Source organism: Pipistrellus hanaki (genome assembly GCF_964339955.1).
Source record: "Pipistrellus hanaki genome assembly, chromosome: 2".
In the NCBI taxonomy this organism is placed as follows: Eukaryota; Metazoa; Chordata; class Mammalia; order Chiroptera; family Vespertilionidae; genus Pipistrellus; species Pipistrellus hanaki.
Genome location: NC_140504.1, coordinates 186,613,922 through 186,635,138, shown reverse-complemented (window position 1 = coordinate 186,635,138; position 21,217 = coordinate 186,613,922). Strand labels below are relative to the sequence as shown.

General features: G+C 50.4%; 1 protein-coding gene across 3 annotated transcripts in view; it reads left to right on the top strand.

Annotated features, from left to right (window-relative positions):
* The window catches only part of NIPAL3 (NIPA like domain containing 3), a 36,260-nt gene that overhangs the window by 3,898 nt on the left and 11,145 nt on the right, over window positions 1–21,217 (top strand). For 2 of the 3 annotated variants that reach the window (XM_084875022.1, XM_084875021.1), the window contains exons 2-9: window positions 405–747; window positions 9,709–9,777; window positions 10,326–10,497; window positions 13,361–13,420; window positions 14,844–14,989; window positions 18,271–18,367; window positions 19,105–19,240; window positions 19,980–20,068. In XM_084875022.1, coding sequence (XP_084731148.1) covers window positions 655–747; window positions 9,709–9,777; window positions 10,326–10,497; window positions 13,361–13,420; window positions 14,844–14,989; window positions 18,271–18,367; window positions 19,105–19,240; window positions 19,980–20,068 — 862 coding nt within the window. In that variant the 5' untranslated portion in view covers window positions 405–654. The remainder of the gene's footprint in view (window positions 1–404; window positions 748–9,708; window positions 9,778–10,325; window positions 10,498–13,360; window positions 13,421–14,843; window positions 14,990–18,270; window positions 18,368–19,104; window positions 19,241–19,979; window positions 20,069–21,217) is intronic. The other variant, XM_084875023.1, reaches the window with a different exon arrangement.

Sequence of the window (21,217 nt, the reverse complement as noted above, 5' to 3'; positions counted from 1 at the left end):
ATAACTTTTCTCATTCTTTCTCTCCTAAGTCAGAACCCTGATGGTGCCTTTTGTGACAGTGGGATATTTTATTTTATTTTATTATTATTTTTTTAGGCCTGGAGAAGTAGATGCAGGCAGTATTCTAGGATTCTATACAGAAAGTAGGACTTAAATTAGGATGGGAGGAAGGAAGCAGAGGGGGAGAGGAAAGGGGATGGCTATGGGCCAAGGAAAATGATTTTGAGATAGATGAGCCTTATCTTTATTAAGGGGACCAAAGGCATGATATAGTTTTTTAATGACCTCACTTCTCATGGCAGGTTGTTCTTTATCCTAGTGGTGTGCTCAGGTAACAGAGCTGGGCTCAGGGTTTCATTGTACATGCATTTCTAACGTTCCTCCCCCCACACCCCCATTCCCAGCCCCCAGAGCTCCGCAGGAATCAGGAAACACATCCCTGGCTGTCCGCTGGCAGGAATTGGCACTTCTCCGAGTGAAGATGAGGCAAAGGCTATAGATCAGCCCAAAGGGCCTCGGAGTGCGGCTACGGTGTGAGACAGAGATGGCTGGTGGAAGGGGGTGAGCACCACCAGGGAAGATGGCTCACCGCTTCGGTGCCACCTAGTGCCGAGCAGCTCCCGAGCCGGCCCGCGGGATGTGCGCCTAGACACCATGGACCGAGCCCACAGCGCCGCCCTGCAGCTGCAGCAGCTCCCGCCCACCAGCAGCGCCGACCCCGGGAGCCAGGCCTCCTTCTCCTACAAGGCAAGAGCTTTCGTTTTTTGTTTTTTGTTTTGGAATTGTGTGTTTCTCTAACAAAGTAACACAGCTAACGGAGATGTATGTCTAGCGTCTGCATGCCTGTGGCTGGCAGATACAGGCAGGCCCTCCACACACGTGGAAGAATGTATAATCCACAGAAAAGAAATGCTCATTCAATTAAAAACAGTACGGAGGTAAAGGAATATTGTTAAAGGAATGCAGTCACACTTAGAAGATTTACTTCTGTAAAAAATCACCTATCCCACTACTCATAGGCACCCTTGGTTCATATGTCAGCATTACTTGCTTCCTTTCTTTTTCCCGAATTACAAATCTGGGATCCGATTGTGCAGGAAGTTGTGTCTCTTGGTTGTTTCAGTTAACCTTGCTTGTGGAGTGTTTCCCCATGCAACGATCGGTGATGGAAAGCATGCTGGGGAATGATTGCCCCATCATCTGTTGAGCTTCTGTATCAAAACTCGCTCGACAGCCCAGCTGGCATGGTTCAGTGGTTGAGCATCGACCTATAAACCAGGAGGTCACCATTCGATTTCCTGGTCAGGGTACAAGCCTGGGTTGTGGGCTCGATCCCCAGTATGGGGTGTGCAGGAGGCAGCTGATCAATGATTCTCTCTTATTGATGTTTCTTTTTTTATAGTTCTTGATTGATTTCAGAGAGGAAGGGAGAGGGAGAGATAGAAACATCAATGATAAGAGAGAATCATTGACTGGCTGCCTCTTGCACGTCCCCTCCCTCCTACCCCCCACTGGGCGTCGAACCTGCAACCCTGGCATATGCCCTTGGCTGGAATTGAACTTGGGACCCTTCAGACCACAGGCAAACGCTCTATCCACTGATCCAAACCAGTTAGGGCTCTCTTATTGATGTCTCTCTCTCTCCCTCCCTCCCTCCCTCCCTCCCTCCCTCCCTCCCTCTTTCTCTCTGAAATCAAGTTAAGAACAAGCAGTTTGCCTTGAGTTGCAGCCCTGCCCTCTGCCCTGCCCAACAGAGAAAGGCTTCTGGTTGTTGGTGGACCAACAGGCTGGCAGCCAGTCCTCAACATTGGAGGCTGTGCCTCAGCCCAGAGGAGCTGGGCCTCAGTTTCTTCCATTTAGCAAATAGGGGTTTCAACTGAGCTTATATAGGGCATCCCAAAGAAATGTATGCACACTTTGTCTGTAGATTCTATTACATTTTGAGAATAAAATGTGTTTTAATAAACACTGCCTTTGTAATTATTCAAAGTGTGTGTACGTTATGGGACAGCCTGTATTTCCAGGGCTGCACTGGGCGGAGTGGGAGCTGTTCGTTACTGAGCTGTCGCTTCCCTGAAAGTAGAGGAAGCTGTTTCCATGGGTACGTACCCTTCAGGACAGAATTCTGTGCAAAATTAGAGATATAACAGGGTGTTTTGAGTGTGGTCTTTAGAACCAGAGATACCGGGTTTTAAATCTCAGGTCTATCACTTTCTAACATTATAACCCAGGGAAAGCCATTTAACTCCGCTGCAGGTGAGTTTTAGGTCCATCCTATAGGGCGGGTGTGAGGATGGTCTGACCTTTCAGAGGAAACGGAATCTACCCGCAGCATCCCATTTCTGATTTTGGAAATCCTGCCCATGCTCCCAGCTCCAGCTCGGGTATCACCGTCTCCATGAAGCCTTTGTCAGTCCTCCTGGCAAGAAACTATCGGTCCTTTATCCACACTCCCATGGCTAATTCACTGTCACTGTAGTCATCATCACCATCATCATCACCGTCATCATCATCATCATCATCATCATCACAGCAGCTAGCATCTGTTGAGTGTTTACTATTGATATATGACAGGGACTGTGCAAATCTTCACAAAATCCCCATCAGGAAAAAAAGGGGACATGTAATACTTTCAACAATAAAGAATTCTTAAAAAAAAAAAAAAAAGAAAGAAAGAAAGAAAGAAAGAAAGAGAAATATCCTTGGGTGAGGATTTAAAAAACAAACAAACTGCTTGTTCTTAAATCCTCACCCAAGGATATAGTGGCTGCTACTATAATCCCATTTTACATTTGAGGAAACTGGTCCAGAGAGGTTCATTAACTTGCCCACGGCCACACCGTCAGTGGGTATAGTAAAGCTGGGATTCGGACGGAGTCTGCGCACTGCCAAGGCCCTTGGTTCTATGTACCACTCCCTGCTGCCTGCAGCATGCCAGCACTCCGGGAAGTGCCTCTGTCCCTGGTTATTGTCACAATGGCAATGCCTTGCCTGCTGGAGGTGAGCGACAGGAGCCGGCCTGAAACCAGGTTGCACATGTAGCAGAGCCTGGTTAGCCGGGCTGCTACCGTAGCTCTTGTGTTTGACTGTGAGTGACCCGCAGAGCAAACAAGAATGCTCCTACTTAACTGTTAGCAGTGTAAGCCCAAGGGGTTGTGGGAATTCAGGCTAAACAAGTGGTGAGTGGCCTTGTCCCTTCGGGATCTATGTAAAGGCTGTTGTCTGCGGATGGAAAGCAGTCCTTGGAGCAGGAGACGGGAGCTGAGGTTTCACCTGGATACTAAAAGCCAAGCTGTCTCCTGCCTCGGTGACCTCTGGCTGCTTTTCTGGAACAGTTTGTTTCCTTTCAGAGTCATAGCTGGAAAAGGTCAATTCTTGGATCATCGAATATCAGAGCCAGAAGGATCCTTACTTTGCTAATAGGAATGACAATAATGAAAATGAACATTGTAAAATTAATACCGTAGTAACACCTAGAATTGTTTTCGTATTTATTATGTGTTATGTAGCATTTCAACATGTGCCTTATCCTATATAATAAAGGGCTAATATGCAAATCAACTGAATGCAGTGCGGTATGGCACGCACTGACCACCAGGGTGCAGACGCTCAACTCAGGATCTGCCCCCTAGAGGTCAGTGCACTCCACAGAGGGAGTGACGCTCAGCCACAAGCCTGGCTGACAGCTGGCTAGCACAGTGGCAGCAGGAGCCTCTCTTGCCTCCTTGACAGCCCTAAGGATGTCCAACTGCAACTTAGGCCCACTTGGCCTAAGCCATCACTCGGACATCCCCCAAAGGGCTCCCAGACTGCTAAAGGGCGCAGGCCAGGTTGAGGGGGACCCCCCACCCCTCGCCCAGTGCACAAATGTTGAGCACCGGGCCTCTAGTTTCATATAACATGACAACCCTATGGCGTGCTATGCTCAGCTCCCTTTTTCAGAGGGGAAGCCGAGGCTCCGAGAGTCCAGGTAACCCCCCTGAAGACACACAGCGTCAGTGGCAGAGGCAGGACCCCAGCCCAGGCGGGTAGTATTCAAAGTTCCAAGTCCACACTAGGAAGCGGAAGCAAAGGGAGAAGTGGCTTTGGTTTGCTGCCTCCCCACCCCCTTGGTATCTGGGTCTGTTGAAGCCATGGCTCGAAGCAGCTGTGGCTGAAATCCAGCTGCCTGCCCGTCGTTTTGCCTGCACCCCACTTCTCCTCTCTCGCCAATAAGACGGCGATTTCAGAGGCCGCTCTAGGAATACCGTGGCCGAAAGTCTTGGTTTGTGCGCCTCATGTCCATGTGGATTAATACAGCCCCTGACATTCTCAAAATATCCCGTTTGGACAAATATGTCCCAATAGGAGGTTCCTGATAGCTGGGAGGCCTCACTACCACCTCCGCTGTAACCTATTGGGGACCAAGGTGTTAGGAGACCCGTGTTCAGGCTGGTCCTGCCACGTGCTCTCTCTGTGACTCTGGCTGAGCCCTGGGCCTTCTTAGGTAACTGAGATCTCCCCCCACCCACCCAAGTATTTGCCTTTAAAATGAGGGCGCCCCTCTCCTCCACCCCTCCCTTCCACTTCAGAGGAAACCCAGCTAGGCGCAGCCTCAGAGGAATCCGCTCCATCGGGTATTGTGGCTGAAGGACTCCGGGTGTCCCAGGTGAAGGCGGTGACCTGAGGCCGCCACCAGGCCTGCCCGTGTAGATAGTGGGAGTGCCACTGTTTCAGCCGCATCTTTTCTTAAGGGGCAGAGCCAGACTCCAGGGTCAGACCCCTGTGTCTCCCTATGAGCACGGTTCTGTTGTTGTGAATCCTCACCCGGGGACATTTTCCCCTTGATTTTTAGAGAGCTCAGAAGAAACACATCAATCTGTTGCCTCCTATACGCACCCCGACCAGGGCCAGGGATCAAGCCTGCAACCTAGGTACGTGCCTTTGACCAGAATCGAACCCAGGACCGCTCTATCCACTGAGGCAAACCAGGGAGGGCTACTTTTGAACACTTTAAAGGACTTCCATAGCCGAAACCAGTTTGGCTCAATGGATAGAGCGTCGGCCTGCGGACTCAAGGGTCCCAGGTTCAATTCCGGTCCTTGGTTGCGGGCACATCCCCAATAGGGGGTGTGCAAGAGGCAGCTGATCAATGATTCTCTCTCATCGAAGTTTCTAACTCTCTCTTCCTCTCTGTAAAAAGTCAATAAGATGTATTTTAATAAAATAAAATAAATAAATAAAGGACTTTCCTAGAAACACACCTGGAGTGTCCCTCAGCAAAGAGAGGAGCCGTGTACACTGGAACGTTCCCATGGTGCCCGCCAGCAGACCTGGGCACCCCCACGTCCCCGTGTTCAAGCTCTGAGACTTGTGGGGGCGGACCTTCATGTCCAGAGTCCTGCTGGCTGTTGCCTCCCCTCTGAATTGCCCTTGGCCAGACCCTGGAGGGCGGCCAATCCGGTGTGTGTTCAACCTGTTCACCCCTGGGCCCCAGGCCACTTCTTTGCTTGACTTTGCATTCTCATGAAATGGCACCAGTCACCACTTCACAAGGGTTTGGGGCATAATTAGTGTGGATGGAACCCTTTGAACCGCTTGGATGACAGGGCATTGGGTACGTGGAGCTGTTACTAACATGCCTGTAACCAGTTATTATTCGTGGAGATTAATATGCTCACAGACATGGCTTTTTAAAGAAACCTCAGCGGCCGTGTCATTAGCGGGAAGGTAGCACTTAGAAGGCGGGGTTATTTTTTTTCCAAATTTAGGCTGAAGCCTCGGTCTGGAGGGGTCATTGTCCCCAGGAAACGGGAGGTCAGATCTTCAGCCTCAAACCCTTTGTCCTCACCTGGAGCACATTAGCTTATGTCTCTGAGCCTTACTGGGCTCGTCGGTAACCTCCTTTCAACTTGCTGTGCTAAACACAGGACTCGTGTAGAATAAGGTGACTAGACATCCCGATTTTTTTTTTAAATATATATTTTATTGATTTTTTTACAGAGAGGAAGAGAGAGGGATAGAGAGTTAGAAACATTGATAAGAGAGAATCATCAATCAGCTGCCTCTTGCACGTCCCCCACTGGGGATGTGCCTACAACCAAGGTACATGCCCTTGACCAGAATTGAACCCGGGACCCTTCAGTCCACAGACCAATGCTCTATCCACTGAGCCAAACTGGTCTCAGAAGAGGTCCCAATTTTTAACAATTTGTCCCGCGTCCTGAGGCATTTTTAAAAAGTCCCAATTTTTGCAAAAAATCGGGACTTTTTTAAAACGCCTCGCGACGCGGGACAAATTGTTGAAAATCGGGATGTCTGGTCACCTTAGGGTAGAACCCACTACAGAGGGCTGTTTGTGGCCCAGAGGAGGGGATGCCTAGAAAGGCCTAGCGCCATGCCCAGATGTGGAAATGCTCCGTAGACCTCCACCTTGATTATCACGGTCACCCTTTAGCCGTGTTTTTGCTGCTTAGATTGGTTTACCCTTGGGAGGTTCACAGTTCGCATTTCTAGGTTTCACCCCGTCCGGCCTCCCTGCCATGGCTTTGGCTTGTCCGTGTGGCCACACAGCAGCCCACTTTATCTTTTCCCTTCCACTGGGCGAGTTGTCAGCAGCACGTGCTCAGGCAGCCCGGCGCTCCGAGGCATCAGCGGGACAGCGTGGTCTCTCGGGGCAGTCATAGAGCAGCTATCGTTGAATGAACCCTATGGAACTGCCGCTTTGGCAGGTCAAGGGCAGTTGGATATTGGCAGTTACATATGGTTCGCCCTAATGCTAAGTGCTTTCTTCAGTTTATCTGAGAAAGTTCATGCACCAACCCCGAGGGGCACCGTTATTCCCCAGGGAGAAGGGCACCCGGGCTGACGGAAGCAGGCCAGTCTCACCCGGCCACCCGACCCCAGCGGCGCCCTCCCAACAGCCCTGCTCGGGTCTCTGGTTTTTGCACAAGTCGCGGAGGCTGTGTCCAGCTCGACTTCGTCCCCCATAAAGGTGATCGGGCAGCTCGGAGGTGCTGGAGCCGGAACCAGAGTCCTTTTGTCTCCTATCTGATGACCCAGGCAGTTCCTGAAGAATCTGCTGGTTAGCGCTTTCTAACAGTTCCTCCTCCTCGTTAGCACAGGCAAACCACATTACTGGGCGGAGCGCATGCTTGGCCACCAGGTGTTTATTTGACTCCAGGAGGTTGAGGTCTTTGCTTTGTATCTTTAAGAGCCACACTTGCCGAAACCGGTTTGGCTCAGTGGATAGAGCTCATATGTCAAACACAAGGCCCGCGGGCCAAATCCAGCCCGCCAGGCCTTGCAATGTGGCCCGCACCACGCTGTCATCACTGCACTCCGCTGTCAGTTTATGACATTGTCAGTTTATGACTGTTCAGTAAACCATTCGGCCCGCGATTTAGGCTGGATTTTAGATTTTGGCCCCTTCTCTGATTGAGTTCGACACCCCTAGGATAGAGCATCGACTTGCGGACTGAAAGGTCCCAGGTTTGATTCCGGTCAAAGGCATGTACCTTGGTTGCTGGCACATCCCCAGTAGGGGGTGTGGAGGAGGCAGCTGATAGATGATTCTCTCTCATCGATGTTTCTGACTCTCTATCCCTCTCCCTTCCTCTCTGTAAAACAATCAATAATATAGCCAAACCCAGTTTGGCTCAGTGGATAGAGCGTCAGACTGTGGACTGAAAGGTCCCAGGTTTGATTCCGGTCAAGGGCATGTACCTTGGTTGTGGGCACATCCCCAGTAGGGGGTGTGCAAGAGGCAGCTGATCGATGATTCTCTCTCATTGATGTTTCTAACTCTCTCTCCCTCTCTCTTCCTCTCTGTAAAAAATCAATAAAATATATTTTAATAAAATAAATTTTTTTAAAGTCAAATATATATATTCTTTTTTTTTTTTTTTTTTTTAAAGAGCCACACTTTAATAAAGAGCTTTCTTCCTCAAACTGGACCTTCCAAAGAAGCGCTGTGTATTTCCTCAGAGAGGAAAAGAGAGAGAAACATCAATGATGAGAGGATCATTGATCGGCTGCCTCCTGCACGCCCCACACTGGGGATGGAGCTCGCAACCCAGGCATGTGCCCTTGGCCAGCATCGAACCCGGGACCCTTTGGTCCACAAGCCGATGCTCTACCCACTGAGCCAAACTGGCTAGGGCTCCTCACACATTCTTTTAGTTGGTTACTGGCATCAGGGTTCTTGGGTTCCCCAAGATAGAAATCCAGAGGAGACCCCAGAGAAATTCCAGACAGATTTTATTAAACATCTTCCTGAGCACAAGGCAGGCAGCACAGAGGGAAGGCAGGCCCTCCCAGCTGGCTGGGGCTGGCTCTGCTTGGCTTTTTATAAGCTGGGGACAAGGCAGGCTTGTATGAAGACATGGGCTTTTAGAAAAAAGGGGGCTTGTGGGATATTCCACGGCAGGGTAGGAGAAGCAAGCGGTTAGAAGGGAGATAAAATTTTGCATGTTTTAAAAGCAGGGAGTAGAAGTGGTGACATTCTTGTGACCATCATACCCGATGTTCCTTCTGGCCACCTGGCCTTAACTTGGCTTTCTGGCCACCGGGTATATTTTTAACTCCTGAGCGCAAGTCCCTATACTGTCTCAAGTTCACATCTAAAACTTAAAACCTTCACCCTGGCTGGCTCGGCTCAGTGGATAGAGCGTCAAGCCTACAGACTGCAGGGTCCCAGGTTCAATTCTGGTCAAGGGCTCAATCCCCAGTAGGGGGCATGCAGGAGGCAATTGATCAATGATTCTCTCTCATCACTGATACCTCCCTCCCTCCCTCCCTCTCTCTCTCTCTCTCTCTCTCTCTCTCTCTCTCTCTCTCCTTTCCTCTCTGAAATCAATAAAAATATATATTTAAAATAAAAATAAAAATAAAAACAAGCCTGGCTGGTGTGGCTCAATGGTTGAGCATCAACCCATGCATGAACTGGGACTTCAGAGTTCACTTCCTGGTCAGGGCACTTGCCTGGGTTGCAGGCTCGACCCCCAGAATGGGGGGTGCAGGAGGTGGCCAATGGATGATTCACATCATTGATGTTTATATCTCTCTCTCCTTCCCCCTTCCTCTCTCTGAAGTCAATAAAAACATACCTTTAAAAAAAAAAACACCTCTTGTGCACTTAACTGAAGCCTAGGGAGTATTAAGACCACTTCACACTGACCGACGGCCTTCTGAAGGCTCTTCTTTAACTGCTGGAAATTTTATAACATTCCTTTTTCTCCTTGAGCGTGTATTTTTCTTCCGTTTTCCCCACAGAATTTTGTCACAAATTTGTGTCTATCTTTTAACACTTGAAGGTTTTATGAACACCTATCATACTTCTATACAAGAAAGAATGTAGAGGGTGTAATCAAATTTCATTTTTAAAAAGTCCCTTTGGTATAAAGTACTTTGGTATAAAAATCTGGAAGTGTTTTTTTTTTTTTTAATTGATACAATTGATTAATGCAACATAATGTTTTATAGCAACTATTAAGTAAAAAATAACATTGCTCTAGGGACGAATATCTGAGTGAGAAGAATGGGACTGTTCTTTTAATACTCAAGTCAAATATTACTGATTGCTAGAGTGGGAATTCACTATCAGTTCTGCTCTAACTTTTGGCTTTTATATAAAAGTGTGGAGAACCTGTTCAAACAGGTGGGAAATGGGGCCTGAGGCCCCTTAGGTTCGCCCCAACTTATACCTGTGTCTGTGAACTTCCCTTACAGGAAAACTTGATCGGCGCCCTTTTGGCAATTTTCGGGCACCTAGTGATCAGCATTGCACTTAACCTCCAGGTAAGTTTTAGTCGCCAGCACCGCCTGGGGCAGAGATACAGCCAATAAGCCAGGGTGTTCCCACTCCGTCCCTGGGATGGGCCTGGGACGATACCCTGTGGGTCTTTCCAGAATCTCTTTCCCGAGTTCCTGCCTCAGTTTCCGTGCCCCAAGTTCACATTTCCAGGACAAAGGATACTGGCCTTCCTTGGCCCAAGTACCCGCCCGAGGGAAGGCAGGGTCCGCTGGTACCCACAGGGCTGCCCACCCTCCTAGAAGAGAGTGCAGCTGAGCAGGCGCCCGGACATGGGGACCCTCAGGCATTGCCACCCGAGGGAAAAGGTCGGCCTGAGGCCAGGCTAATGTGGGGTGCCTACACCGCGGCTCCCGCCCCAGACTGGACACGCTGTGGTGTGTTAGAAACGCACATTCCCAGGCTTCACCCACACTTCCTCTGAGGATGAGGCTCATGCATTGAATCGTTCAGGCTCCCCAGGCAGTTTGGAAGCTACTGCCTTTGAATAACAGTTTAGCCCTTGGATCGCTACCCGCTGTGCTTACTGTTCCAGAAGTACTGCCACATCCGGCTGGCAGGCACCAAGGACCCCCGGGCCTATTTCAAGACCAAGACATGGTGGCTGGGCCTGTTCCTGATGCTGCTGGGCGAGCTGGGCGTGTTCGCCTCCTACGCCTTCGCTCCTCTCTCCCTGATCGTGCCCCTCAGCGCCGTCTCCGTGATAGGTAAGAGCAGCCTCCCTCATCCCTCCCTGGGACCGATTGCTTGTGGGACCACCAGGATCAATGATACCCGTTAAGTGTACCAGCTTTTGCTAGGGTAATAACAGCCAGCACTCGGTACACACCTGGCCCTGCCCTCCTGTATGGATATTAATTCTTCTAACCCTCTTGGCAGCCTTTGGAGGGAGATGCTGTTATTATCCCCATTTTACAGATGAGGAAACCGAGGCACACAATGGTGAGGTTACTTCCCCCAAATCATACAGCTAGAGAGGAACAGGGCTGGTATATGTACTAGACTGTCTGGCTCCAGAATCTGTTAAGATTTAGTGCCGGGGTTCTTGTCACAGCATTAACGAGGGGTGTTGCAATCTGGAGAAAGGAGCTGATGCGTAGATTCAATAAGGAGTCCAAGGATGAAAGATAATTTTGAAAGGCATTGGGGGGGTCAGAGGAGCTTCAGCTAAAGGAGCTAAAAAACTACCCCTGGACTCACGATCCCGTGCTATTTATTAACACAATTTGTCCTAAGGCAAGGTGGAGATAATACACTTCAAAGGGTAGGGTTTACAGAAGCATTGTCAGTTTTGGGAATAGTCTACAGCTGTTCAGGTGTTTGGCCAACAGGAGGCAATAATATGCAGATTTAAGATGCCCTGAGCTGTCTGGCAGCAAAAAATAATCCTATTCAGGTTTGGGGGAGATGCATTTTAGCCATCCCTGATGATTCAGCCCTGCTGACATGCTGGAATTGGCTTCCGATAATTTATAAAGTTTATCAGAATTCCTTTTCTTTTCTTTTTTAAGTTGTTTACAGTATTATAGATGGCCCCCCCCCCGCCCCTAGAACTGCTTTTTATTTCCACTACAGAGGCAGATACACCTTAAGCTATTCATCCTAACACTGCCCTTATGGGGTACAGACATCATGCATCAGTCATGGCATTCCTTCCTGGTGAGCCTCGAGGGGCCCTCGGAATTCTCAGATCCAGGCAGCCACTGCCAATTCGCAGGAGCTGGCAAAGGAGTAGAAACCTGTTTGCTCTCGCTGATCCTCTGATAAGACCTTTGTTTTCTTGACCAGGGATGGTACACTGGCCACCCACAAGATGCATGAGGTCCTCAAAGGTCCACACAGTATCTTTAAAAAATAGAGTTTGAATGCTTTTAGTTGAGACAGGTCGTGGGCCATAGTCCAAACCTTTTCTTATTGTCTTACGGCTGACCCACTTCCTATATCTGTGTGGCCGCCCAGCCCCTGCCGTTATTTAGATTTGTCCTCTGTCCATAGCTGATCTTGCCAAAGGACTTTCAGAATATCATTCACGGTGAGGAGTGTATGGCTGAGGGATCAAATCCATTAAATATTAGTCTTTGAATTTTAATAAAGATGAAATAATCAAATTCTTCAGAACAAGGGGCTGAATTATAATGATGGGCCTTCAGGTATCAGCCACTGGAAACGAAGAGGTTCTTACAGCTTCTCAAGTCACCCAGTGAGAAATGATTTTAAAAATAACAAAAACCACCATTTACAGATACTCAGTACTTATGAGTCACTGTCCCAAGTACTTTAATGATAATTATAGTCTAGCTTTTGAGCACTTACTGTGTGACAGATGATTTACACATATTATCTCATTGATTTGCCCCCATTACTGGGAGCAGGGGATATTTTCAGTGGTGTGCTGATACACCAACTGAGAGGGAGAGTGAACGAAGAGGAGGAAGAGGTAGAAGGAGGGAGGGAAGAATGGAAGGAATAAAACAGTGGGAGGGAGCAAAGGAAGATCTGAATCGTAGTGTTCCTTATGTATATGGTATAAGCATGCCCACTGTGGCTGTTTCCAAGCTACCCGTGGTTCCCTGAACATTTAGCGACCGCAGCAGGTACAAGCCGGATCCAGCACCCTCTTTCCTTCCCTGCGTCCTAAGACAGTGGGAAATAAACACGGAAGTCATGCGGATCAGAAGTTATGCTTTATTGCGAATAAAAGCTCAATGAGAGCATGCAGCTTAGGTGTGCGGCCAAATGAACTTCTCATCTCCCCACTAGACCTTGGGCCAGTCTCCCAGGAGACGTTTGGGTTTACAGAACAGAGCACCTCCCCAGGCTTACAGCCTCACATCATCTGGAGCAGGAAAGGAAGGAAAAAGAACAAAGCCTCAGCCTGTAAATTCTTTTGATCGATTGGCTCCACTCAGTTGAGAAATGCAGACAGTGGGGCAAGAGACAGAGGGCCTGTCCGTGGGAGGTCCCCCCCCCCACCCCACCCCCTCCCACCCCCGACGTGGAAAAACATCATAGACTAGGGACCTGAGACCCACCCTTTAGGGCAGTCACAGAAGTTGGGGTGCATCTGCAGGGCGGCAGGTCAGGGAAAAACAAGATCCAGGTAGAAACATCAGGAGTAGACATTGCAGTGTGAGGAGCCGGAGCCCTGGCTTTCCGTGGTCCTGGGTTCGAGGCCAGCCTACGCCTACCAGCTGCGTGATCTTGAGTGGGTCGTCACCTCTCTTAACCTCAGTGTCCTCGATCTTCAAATGGGAATAACAGCAGCACCCACCTCAAAGGGTGGACATACCAGAAATAACTTAACTCGTCACCCAGTGAGTACTCAGCCCACAGTGCTCCTGGGCGGGTAGGAAATCCTCAGGAAGGCCGAGAGGAGCCTCCCTTCCCCAGAGGGGATAACGGGAAACCAGAGGGGCTGAGCTCTTGGGAGCATGAGCGGGAGGACAGGAAGTGCCGGGCTCCAACGCGGATGAGCCAACCCCATGGGCATGGGTGAAGGGACTCCCTGTGGTTGACTGTGGCACCTCAATTCTCTTTCCCCTGTGTTTTCTCTGTGTGTGTTTGTCCTAGCGAGCGCCATCATAGGAATCATATTCATCAAAGAAAAGTGGAAACCTAAAGACTTCCTGAGTAAGTGCTCTGAGCCCCTGTTCTTCATTTTGTGCTTGTGCATTTCCTCATGGTAAAGCCAGCTCTCGGTTTTACTGGCTGTGTTCCCTGCTCCCCGGTATGGGTCTATATTCTATTCTCCAGTGGAGGTCTCCCTAAGATGTGGTCGCCTAAGATACCTACTAAGTGCCACACTCTGTTTCAGGGGCCAGGGATACAGCAGTAGGACAGACAGGGTTCCTGTGGTAAATGGAGAGTACAGTCGTGTGTGTGTGTGTGTGTGTGTGTGTGTGTGTGTGTGTGTTGGTGGGGAGGGCATACAATAAACAAGTGAACAACTAAATAAACAAAATAATCCCAAATCTCAGTGAGTGCTTCAGAGAAAATAGAATGTTTCTCGGTAGGCCTGGGAACATGGGAATACGTTACCTAGGCTGGTCAGGGTTAGATGCTCTGAAGAGGAGAATTTTCACCCCAAACCTAAGTGACAGTAAGGAGACGAGTAGGCCAAGTTTGTGAGCAGAGTTTCCGTGTAGAGGGAACAGCAGGTGCAAAGGCCCTGAAGTAGGAGAAAGCTTGGAGTGTCCAGTATCGCTGAGGCCAGTGATGGAGAGTGACGAGTAAGTGGGAAGGAGGACAGGAGAGCTAGGGGGCATGGAGGACTGGATGATGCCCGGCCTTAGAAGCTGTGCTTAGGGTTTCAGGAATGACATGATGGTGGCACCTTAAATGCCCATCCACAGTAGAATGGATACACTGTGTCCTGTTCACACAGGGGGCCGGAGATAGAAGGAAGTGCCGCTACACATACAGCACAGATGAAACACACATCTTGTGTGAGCACAGACACAAGAGAATATACCATGTGAGCCATTTATGTAGAGAATAAACCAGACACTCTCTGTGCTGGTAGAAGTCAAAGTGTTACCCTGGGGGTGAGGGCCAGGTGAAGATTTGGGGGTCCTGGGAATGCTCCCTTTTGGGTCTGGGTGCTGGTTATATGGGTGTGCTCACGTTGTAAGAATTCATTGAGCATTTTGGGGGGTTCATCCTCACAGAGGATATTTTTTCCATTGATAGAGAGAGTGGGGGGAAGTGAGGGGTGAGGGAGAGAGAGAGAGAGAGAAACATCAATGTGAGAGAGATACATTAATTGGTTGTCTCCCGCACAAGCCCTGACCTGGGGTCAGGGATCAAACCTGCAACCCTTCTGTACACAGGCTGATGCTCTATCTACAGAGCCACAGCAACCAGCCCCATCAATCACTTTTTTTGTATGCATGCTATACCTCATTAAAAAAAAACAACATAAGATAATCTATTTTTTAAATGAAGAAAACCCAACAATATGAACTGTACCAGGTCAGTGGTGCTGCCCCAGAGGCACACCCTGTCCGGGGCCTGTGCCTGCTGTGAGCCCTTGACAGCCTCCCCTCCCCTGCAGGGCGCTACGTCTTGTCCTTTGTCGGCTGCGGTTTGGCCATTGTGGGCACCTACCTGCTGGTGACATTTGCACCCAACAGCCACGAGAAGATGACGGGCGAGAACATCACCAGGCACCTCGTGAGCTGGCCTTTTCTCCTGTACATGGTAAGAGAAGCCTGGTCCTTCCACCGGAGACATTGGGAGGGGGGATCGCGCCTTAGAAACCAGAAGCCCAGGTACCCGGCAATAGGATATTCGTGTGAATCGTGACATATTTCACAGCAGTAAGGAGGGAACACAGTTCACGGGGATATGGTCTCTTTGCTGAGGTCCTGGGGAATGTCTAACACTGTGTATAGCGTGTGGTTAACTATTTTTCAGAGGCATTTGTGGGTATGCACACCTAATCTATGTATATAAAAGCCTCAGTGACTGACCTATCAACCGTCCGACCAGTAGCTATGACATGCACTGACCACCAGGGGGCAGACACTCAACGCAGTTGCTGCCAAGCTGTGGTGACTGGCAGCTGTGGTTCTTGGGGGACATCCAGAACTAGAAAGGAAGGAGCCCGATTCTGGGGTACATTACCCGAGAACCACCCTCTTGCAATCTGGGCCCCTCGGGGGATGTGGGAGAGCCGGTTTCAGCCCGATCCCCTGCAGGCCAGGCCTAGGGACCCTACTGGTGCGCCAATTGGTGCACTGGGCCTCTAGTTTATCTATAAAAGACTAGATGCAAAAACAAGTTCCATCAGTACTTGTCTTGAGGAGATAGAATTATGACTGAGTTTCATTTTGTCTTCATCTTTATGTAGCATCCAACATTTCTACAGGGAACATTTTACACTTCTATGGTAAAAAGAAAAGTTAAAATTTTAACAACTATAACATGTTATTTACTTATTTTTGCCCCGTATCACGCAGCTGGTAGAAGCTGATAGAAACACGGTAGACACTGAAAACTTTGTCCCCTGAACACCCAGCCAGAGCTCAGTCCTCTCTCGGCCCAGTTACATCCCAAATAAACTAATCAAGGAGGGCATTCAAGGTGTTTGCCAAAGCTGCTGGTGTGTCCCTGCCCCAGGCCTGGCACTGTGTATCACCTCAGGTTCTCTCCACAGCCCTATAAAGTACGCGTTTTTCTCTCCATTTTCTGGGGGAGAAAACCGGAGCTCAGGGAGGGTAGCTGACTTTCCCTGAGTCCCGTGAGAGTGGAGCCGGACTCAAAGCCAGGCCTGCCTGGCCCTCAGGTGCCACCGTTCTTCACCATGGCTGCCAACACCAGTGTTTACTGTGCCCCCCCCCCCCTGACGTGGGCAGCCTGGGACCACCCCAGAGGCCTCAGAGCATCCCTTTTCCTCAGCTTTCCCACAGGGCAGGAGAAAGGTTTCCCCAAGATGGGGGCTGTGTCCTCCTACCTGCAGGACAGAGCCAAAGACCCACCTGTTTAGGAAAAGGTTTACTACCCTCAACACAGGCTGGAATCCATTGTGCGCTGTGTGACCTTGGCCAAGTCCCTTAACCGGAATCCCTGTCTCCTTTTCTGAGCTGGCAGCGTCCCTGGCCCTGGGCTGGTTATTGGCCAACACTCAGGGACGGTTCAGCTGGTCTTCCTTCATTGTGACTGAGACAGCGCTGCCAGCTAGAGAGACGCGGCCAAATCAAATCAACAAATATTTCTGGGAGTCTGTGAGGTGCCAGACACTGTGGATTAGAAAACAGTAAATGAGACCTGCCCACAGAGCTCCTGGTCTGTGCAGAGGCACCCACTCATGCACAGCCATCTCACGAGGGGACGTTACGTGCTCGTCCCAGCTCGCCTTTAGGCTTCGGGAAAGAATGGCCGAAAAACTGGCCCCCCTGCGTGCGCACACAATGGCTGGGAATGCTGAATCACTGTCCATCTGCTGGATGGGCCGTTCTGCAGCCATTACAGCTAATTATGACAACTTCATAAAACATGGGAATTGTTGACGGTAACCAAAAGCAGCCCGATACAAAATTGTGCGCTGACAATGATGACAAGTAGGTAAAATATGTATTCACTGGGCCAAAAACAGGAAGAAACAGGAAAATGAAAGCAGCTGTGTTTTGCCGTCTCTCATTATGAGGAATTTTCTAAAATTTTCTCTTCAAAATGCCCATTAATGTTTCTGCATCGGTTTTTATAATAAATAAACTCGGAAAGGAGGTTGGGGTAGGCAAATGGAGCTGAGCCGTTGTCGGATTTTTCTGCTTTGGTTTTGCTGGGTGCCGGGGCTGGCTTTGCTTCTTGGGGAAGTACTGCCCAATGTCTGAGTCTTTGACGAGGAGAAAGGACGAGTTGTTGACCCAAGATGGGGGACTTGTCAAGCTTTAGATTTGCCTTTGTCTAAGAGTAAGAGTCTACTAAAGGCCAGACATGGTGGCCTCCTGGCCTAAGGCAGTATAGCCTAGCGGTATATAGCACATGGGCCCTGGAGCCAGACTGTGAGCTAGACTGTCCAGGTTCAAATCCTGGTCCTGCCGTTTACAAACTTGGGGTTGGGACCGTACCATAATTCTTTGAGTTTAATGACTTGAGTATAAATAAAATGGTTAGCGTGGTATCTGGCTTACTGATGTGTGCATTAAGTGAACCTGTGATAATACCGTGTGAGATAAGAATTAGTATCCCTGTTTCCCCGAGGAGGTAACTGAGGTTTAGAGAAGTTAAGGGACTTGCCCAAGGCCACACCACTAGTTTAGAAGCAGATCCCAGTTTAAACATGGGCGTCCCTGACTCGTGTCCTTTCTTTTCTTTTCTTTTAAAATTTGTTTTTATTGATTTCAGAGAGGTAGGGAGAGGGAGATAGAAGCATCAATGATGAGAGAGAATCACTGATGGGCTGCCTCCTGCACGCTCCCTACTGGGGATCTAGCCCGCAATCTTGGCATGTGCCCTGACCTCCTGGTTCATAGGTCGATGTTCAGGCACTGAGCCACGCTGGCTGGGCTAGTGTCCTCTTCTTTCTATTCTACTGAGCCGCACATTCAAGGTTTGTCCAGGGGACCAGGGGCAAATATATTTGTCTGCTGCACCGAGAGCTCTTCTCCTTAAACAAGCATCTCCTTTGACCGACCCCCAGTTTTAGTGGGGTTACCCGTGTAGCAGCAAAGTGGGCAGAGACCACCTCAGCCTAACGCCTCTTGCCCATCCAAGACAGGGAGGCTGTGGGGCCAGCCCCTCCCGCTCCAAGCTCAGCCATGAGGCAAACTCCTCAGTGTTGTCCAGGGATTCGAGAGATCCAGTCAGTGCTCCCGCCTTCCCCACAGGAGCCTGTCAGGAGTTCGGGGAATGCTGGGTATTCCAATGCCCTGTGACTCCTGAAGTCAGCAGCATAACCCCCAGCCCCGCCCCCCAGGGCCTCCTGGCCTCGCCTGTGCCCGCGGCCCCCGCTGACCCCCTCTTGCCGCTCTCCGTAGCTGGTAGAGATCATCCTGTTCTGCCTGCTGCTGTACTTCTACAAGGAGAAGAACGTCACCAACATCGTCGTGATCCTCCTCCTGGTGGCGTTGCTCGGTAAGTGGGGGGCCGGGCATCGAGTTTTGCCCTCCCCGAGGAGTACCAGGGGGTCCCTGCTGGCCGGAGGCAGCTCCCAGGCGTGCGTTCCATCACATTGCTGGCCGCGTTCCACGTTCTTGTTCGGATGCGGGGGCACCTAAGCACCCGGGATGGTGCTGGACACTGGCTACCGTGCTGCCCAGGACAGACCAGCCCTGGTCCCTCCACCCTGAGGAGGAAATGGCAGTCAACAAGGGGACAGATCCTCTGGGGGTGACAGCTGCTCGTTGTAGGAGAAATGCGGGGATGGTCTTTCTCCGCTGCCAGTGGGAGTGGGGTTCTTGGGGTTCCGCTGGAGTGAACATTTCTGGAGGCCCCTCCACGCCCTGCCCCCTTCCCTCTCCCCCCCGCCCCCCCGGAAGGATGAGATGTGGTAGAAAGCTTTGTTTGCGTGGAATTGCATCCTTCGGTTTCTCAAGTCCCATTTCCCTACATCCGGTCCTGGACGATGTGCAGCTGGGGTTCAGAGCTGGATGCAAAGCCAGGGTCCAGAGCTTCCCTTCTGAGCTGCGTCCAGTTCAGCATCAGGCTGGCTGCTAAATCAGTCCACACAGCTGTGACCTTTTGGGGACACGGGACAAATTGTTAAAAATCGGGACATCTGGTCACCTTACTTTTGGGGTTACGCACCGGCTGTCAGGGTCTGACCCCCTCCGTGTTCCTGAGGCCCCAATATGCCTGTGCACCCCCCGCAGGCTCCATGACGGTGGTGACGGTGAAGGCCGTGGCTGGGATGCTGGTCCTGTCCATCCAGGGGAACCTGCAGCTCGACTACCCCATCTTCTACGTGATGCTCGTGTGCATGGTGGCCACCGCCATCTACCAAGCCACGTGAGTCCAAGTTCCTTTCTTCGGGGCCTCGACCAGCGGCCCTTCCATTCTCTGAGGCCACGTTACATTGTTTTTGAAGCCACAGGGAAGGCAGGGCATCCGGGTGCAGCCTCCGCCCGGGCTTGGCACCCGCCGTGGGGAAGCGAGGCTGCTAATTTGCTGAGCTGCCTGCGGACTGGGCGCTGTTGCTTAAAAGACAAAGCCTGGAGTGGACGTGCTGGACCCTCTGCCTCACCCCTTGAGGGATGCGTGGTCAGAGGCAGCCTCACTCCCGTCGGCTCCTGGACAGCTATCCAAGTCAGGGACTCGGCTGTGCCCGGCCCAGGAGGCACCCATTGGTCCGCCAGGTGGACAACACAAGGTTGTCATTTCCTGTCCTCAAGGAATCGCCCCCAGGTCTTCCCAAGTGGGAGGGCGAGGGGGTCGCTCCTCTCTCTGAGCCCAGGAATTACGTCCAAAGCATCCGGGCGGAGGGCAGCCTGGGGCCTGGTTCACATCTGAGCCTGGGGCCCAGCCCTGGGCCCGAAGGAGCTGACCGTGCCCCGTGGGCAGGCGGGTGGGCTGCGCGGGTCTCCATGTGACGCGTGAGGCTGCTTCACCCCGGCAGGCCTGGCTCCCTGTCCACGGGCATGGCCTCGAGGGATTGTGGGAGTGACTAATGTCCACGGCTGCTACCCCAGCTTTCACCCCCGTTCCGACTCCCCCGCAGCCCGCTGACCAGAGTGCTCTTGCGCTGCAGGTTTTTAAGTCAAGCCTCACAGATGTACGACTCCTCTCTGATTGCCAGCGTGGGCTACATCCTGTCCACAACCATCGCCATCACAGCAGGTGAGTGGTGCCGGTTGCTAGGTTTCTGTCTCCTACTTAGCAGCAGGGATAGTACCCAGTGTGGAGGGAGGAGAGGGGGCGCCACCTTGGTCCAAAGACCAATTCCATTGACTCGTTCTGCCCGTGGAAGAAGTGTAGGATTTAGCCCTGGCTGGGGAGGTAGGGGGTTGGAGCATCAGCTGGTTGGAGCATTGTCCCACACACAAAATGTTGCAGGTTCAATTCCCAATGAGGGCACATTCCTGGATTGTGGGGTTCAGTCCCCCATTAGAGTGAGTAGGGGAGGCAACCAATCCATTCTCTCTCTCTCTTTCTCTCTCTTCCTCTCTCTCTAAAATCAATAAAAGCATATCCTCTGGTGAGGTTGAAGAAGAAAATATAGGATTTAGAGCTGGAAAGACCTGGGTTTGCATCCCAGCATAGACACAGAACTGTGTGGCTCTGAGAAAAATCACTTACCCTCTCTGTGCCTGAGTTCTGCATCCATAATATACAAGTACTAACACTTACCTCCGGAACTTGAAATACGTACAATCCACATGCCCGCTACTTTGTAGAATTTACAAAAGGCCATCATCTGCTAGCGCCACCGCCTCCATTGGACAAGAAACCACAAATTTCTTCTGTGTAAATTTTGGAGATTATGAGTATGTGGAGCATCTGCAACATAATAGGAACTCATTCAGTGATGATGTTGAGATGATGATGATTATATACTTCTTTTTTTCTACTCCTAATGTTTTTGTTTTGTTTTCTTTCTAAGGTGGCTTTACAGGCTGCAAGCATGTTAGAGTTTCGATTTTTTGTTGTCGTTTTTTTAATCCTCACCCAAGGAAATGTTTTTATTAATTTTAGAGAGAGAGGATGAGGGAGAGAAATATCGATTGGTTGCCTCCTTTGTGCACCCCAACCTGGATCTAACCTGCAACCTACGTATATGCCCTGACCAGTGGTTGAATCTGCAGTCTTCTGGTATATGAGACAATGCTCCAACCTACTGCGTCACCCTGGCCAGGGCAGTTTGTTTGTTTTTAATTGGCATTAGCAACTAAAATCTTCAGAGTTAAAAAAAGCCAGTAAGAACCCATGTGGTCCAGCTGGTGTGGCTCAGTGATTGAGCATTGACCCGTGAACCAAGAGTTCATTGGT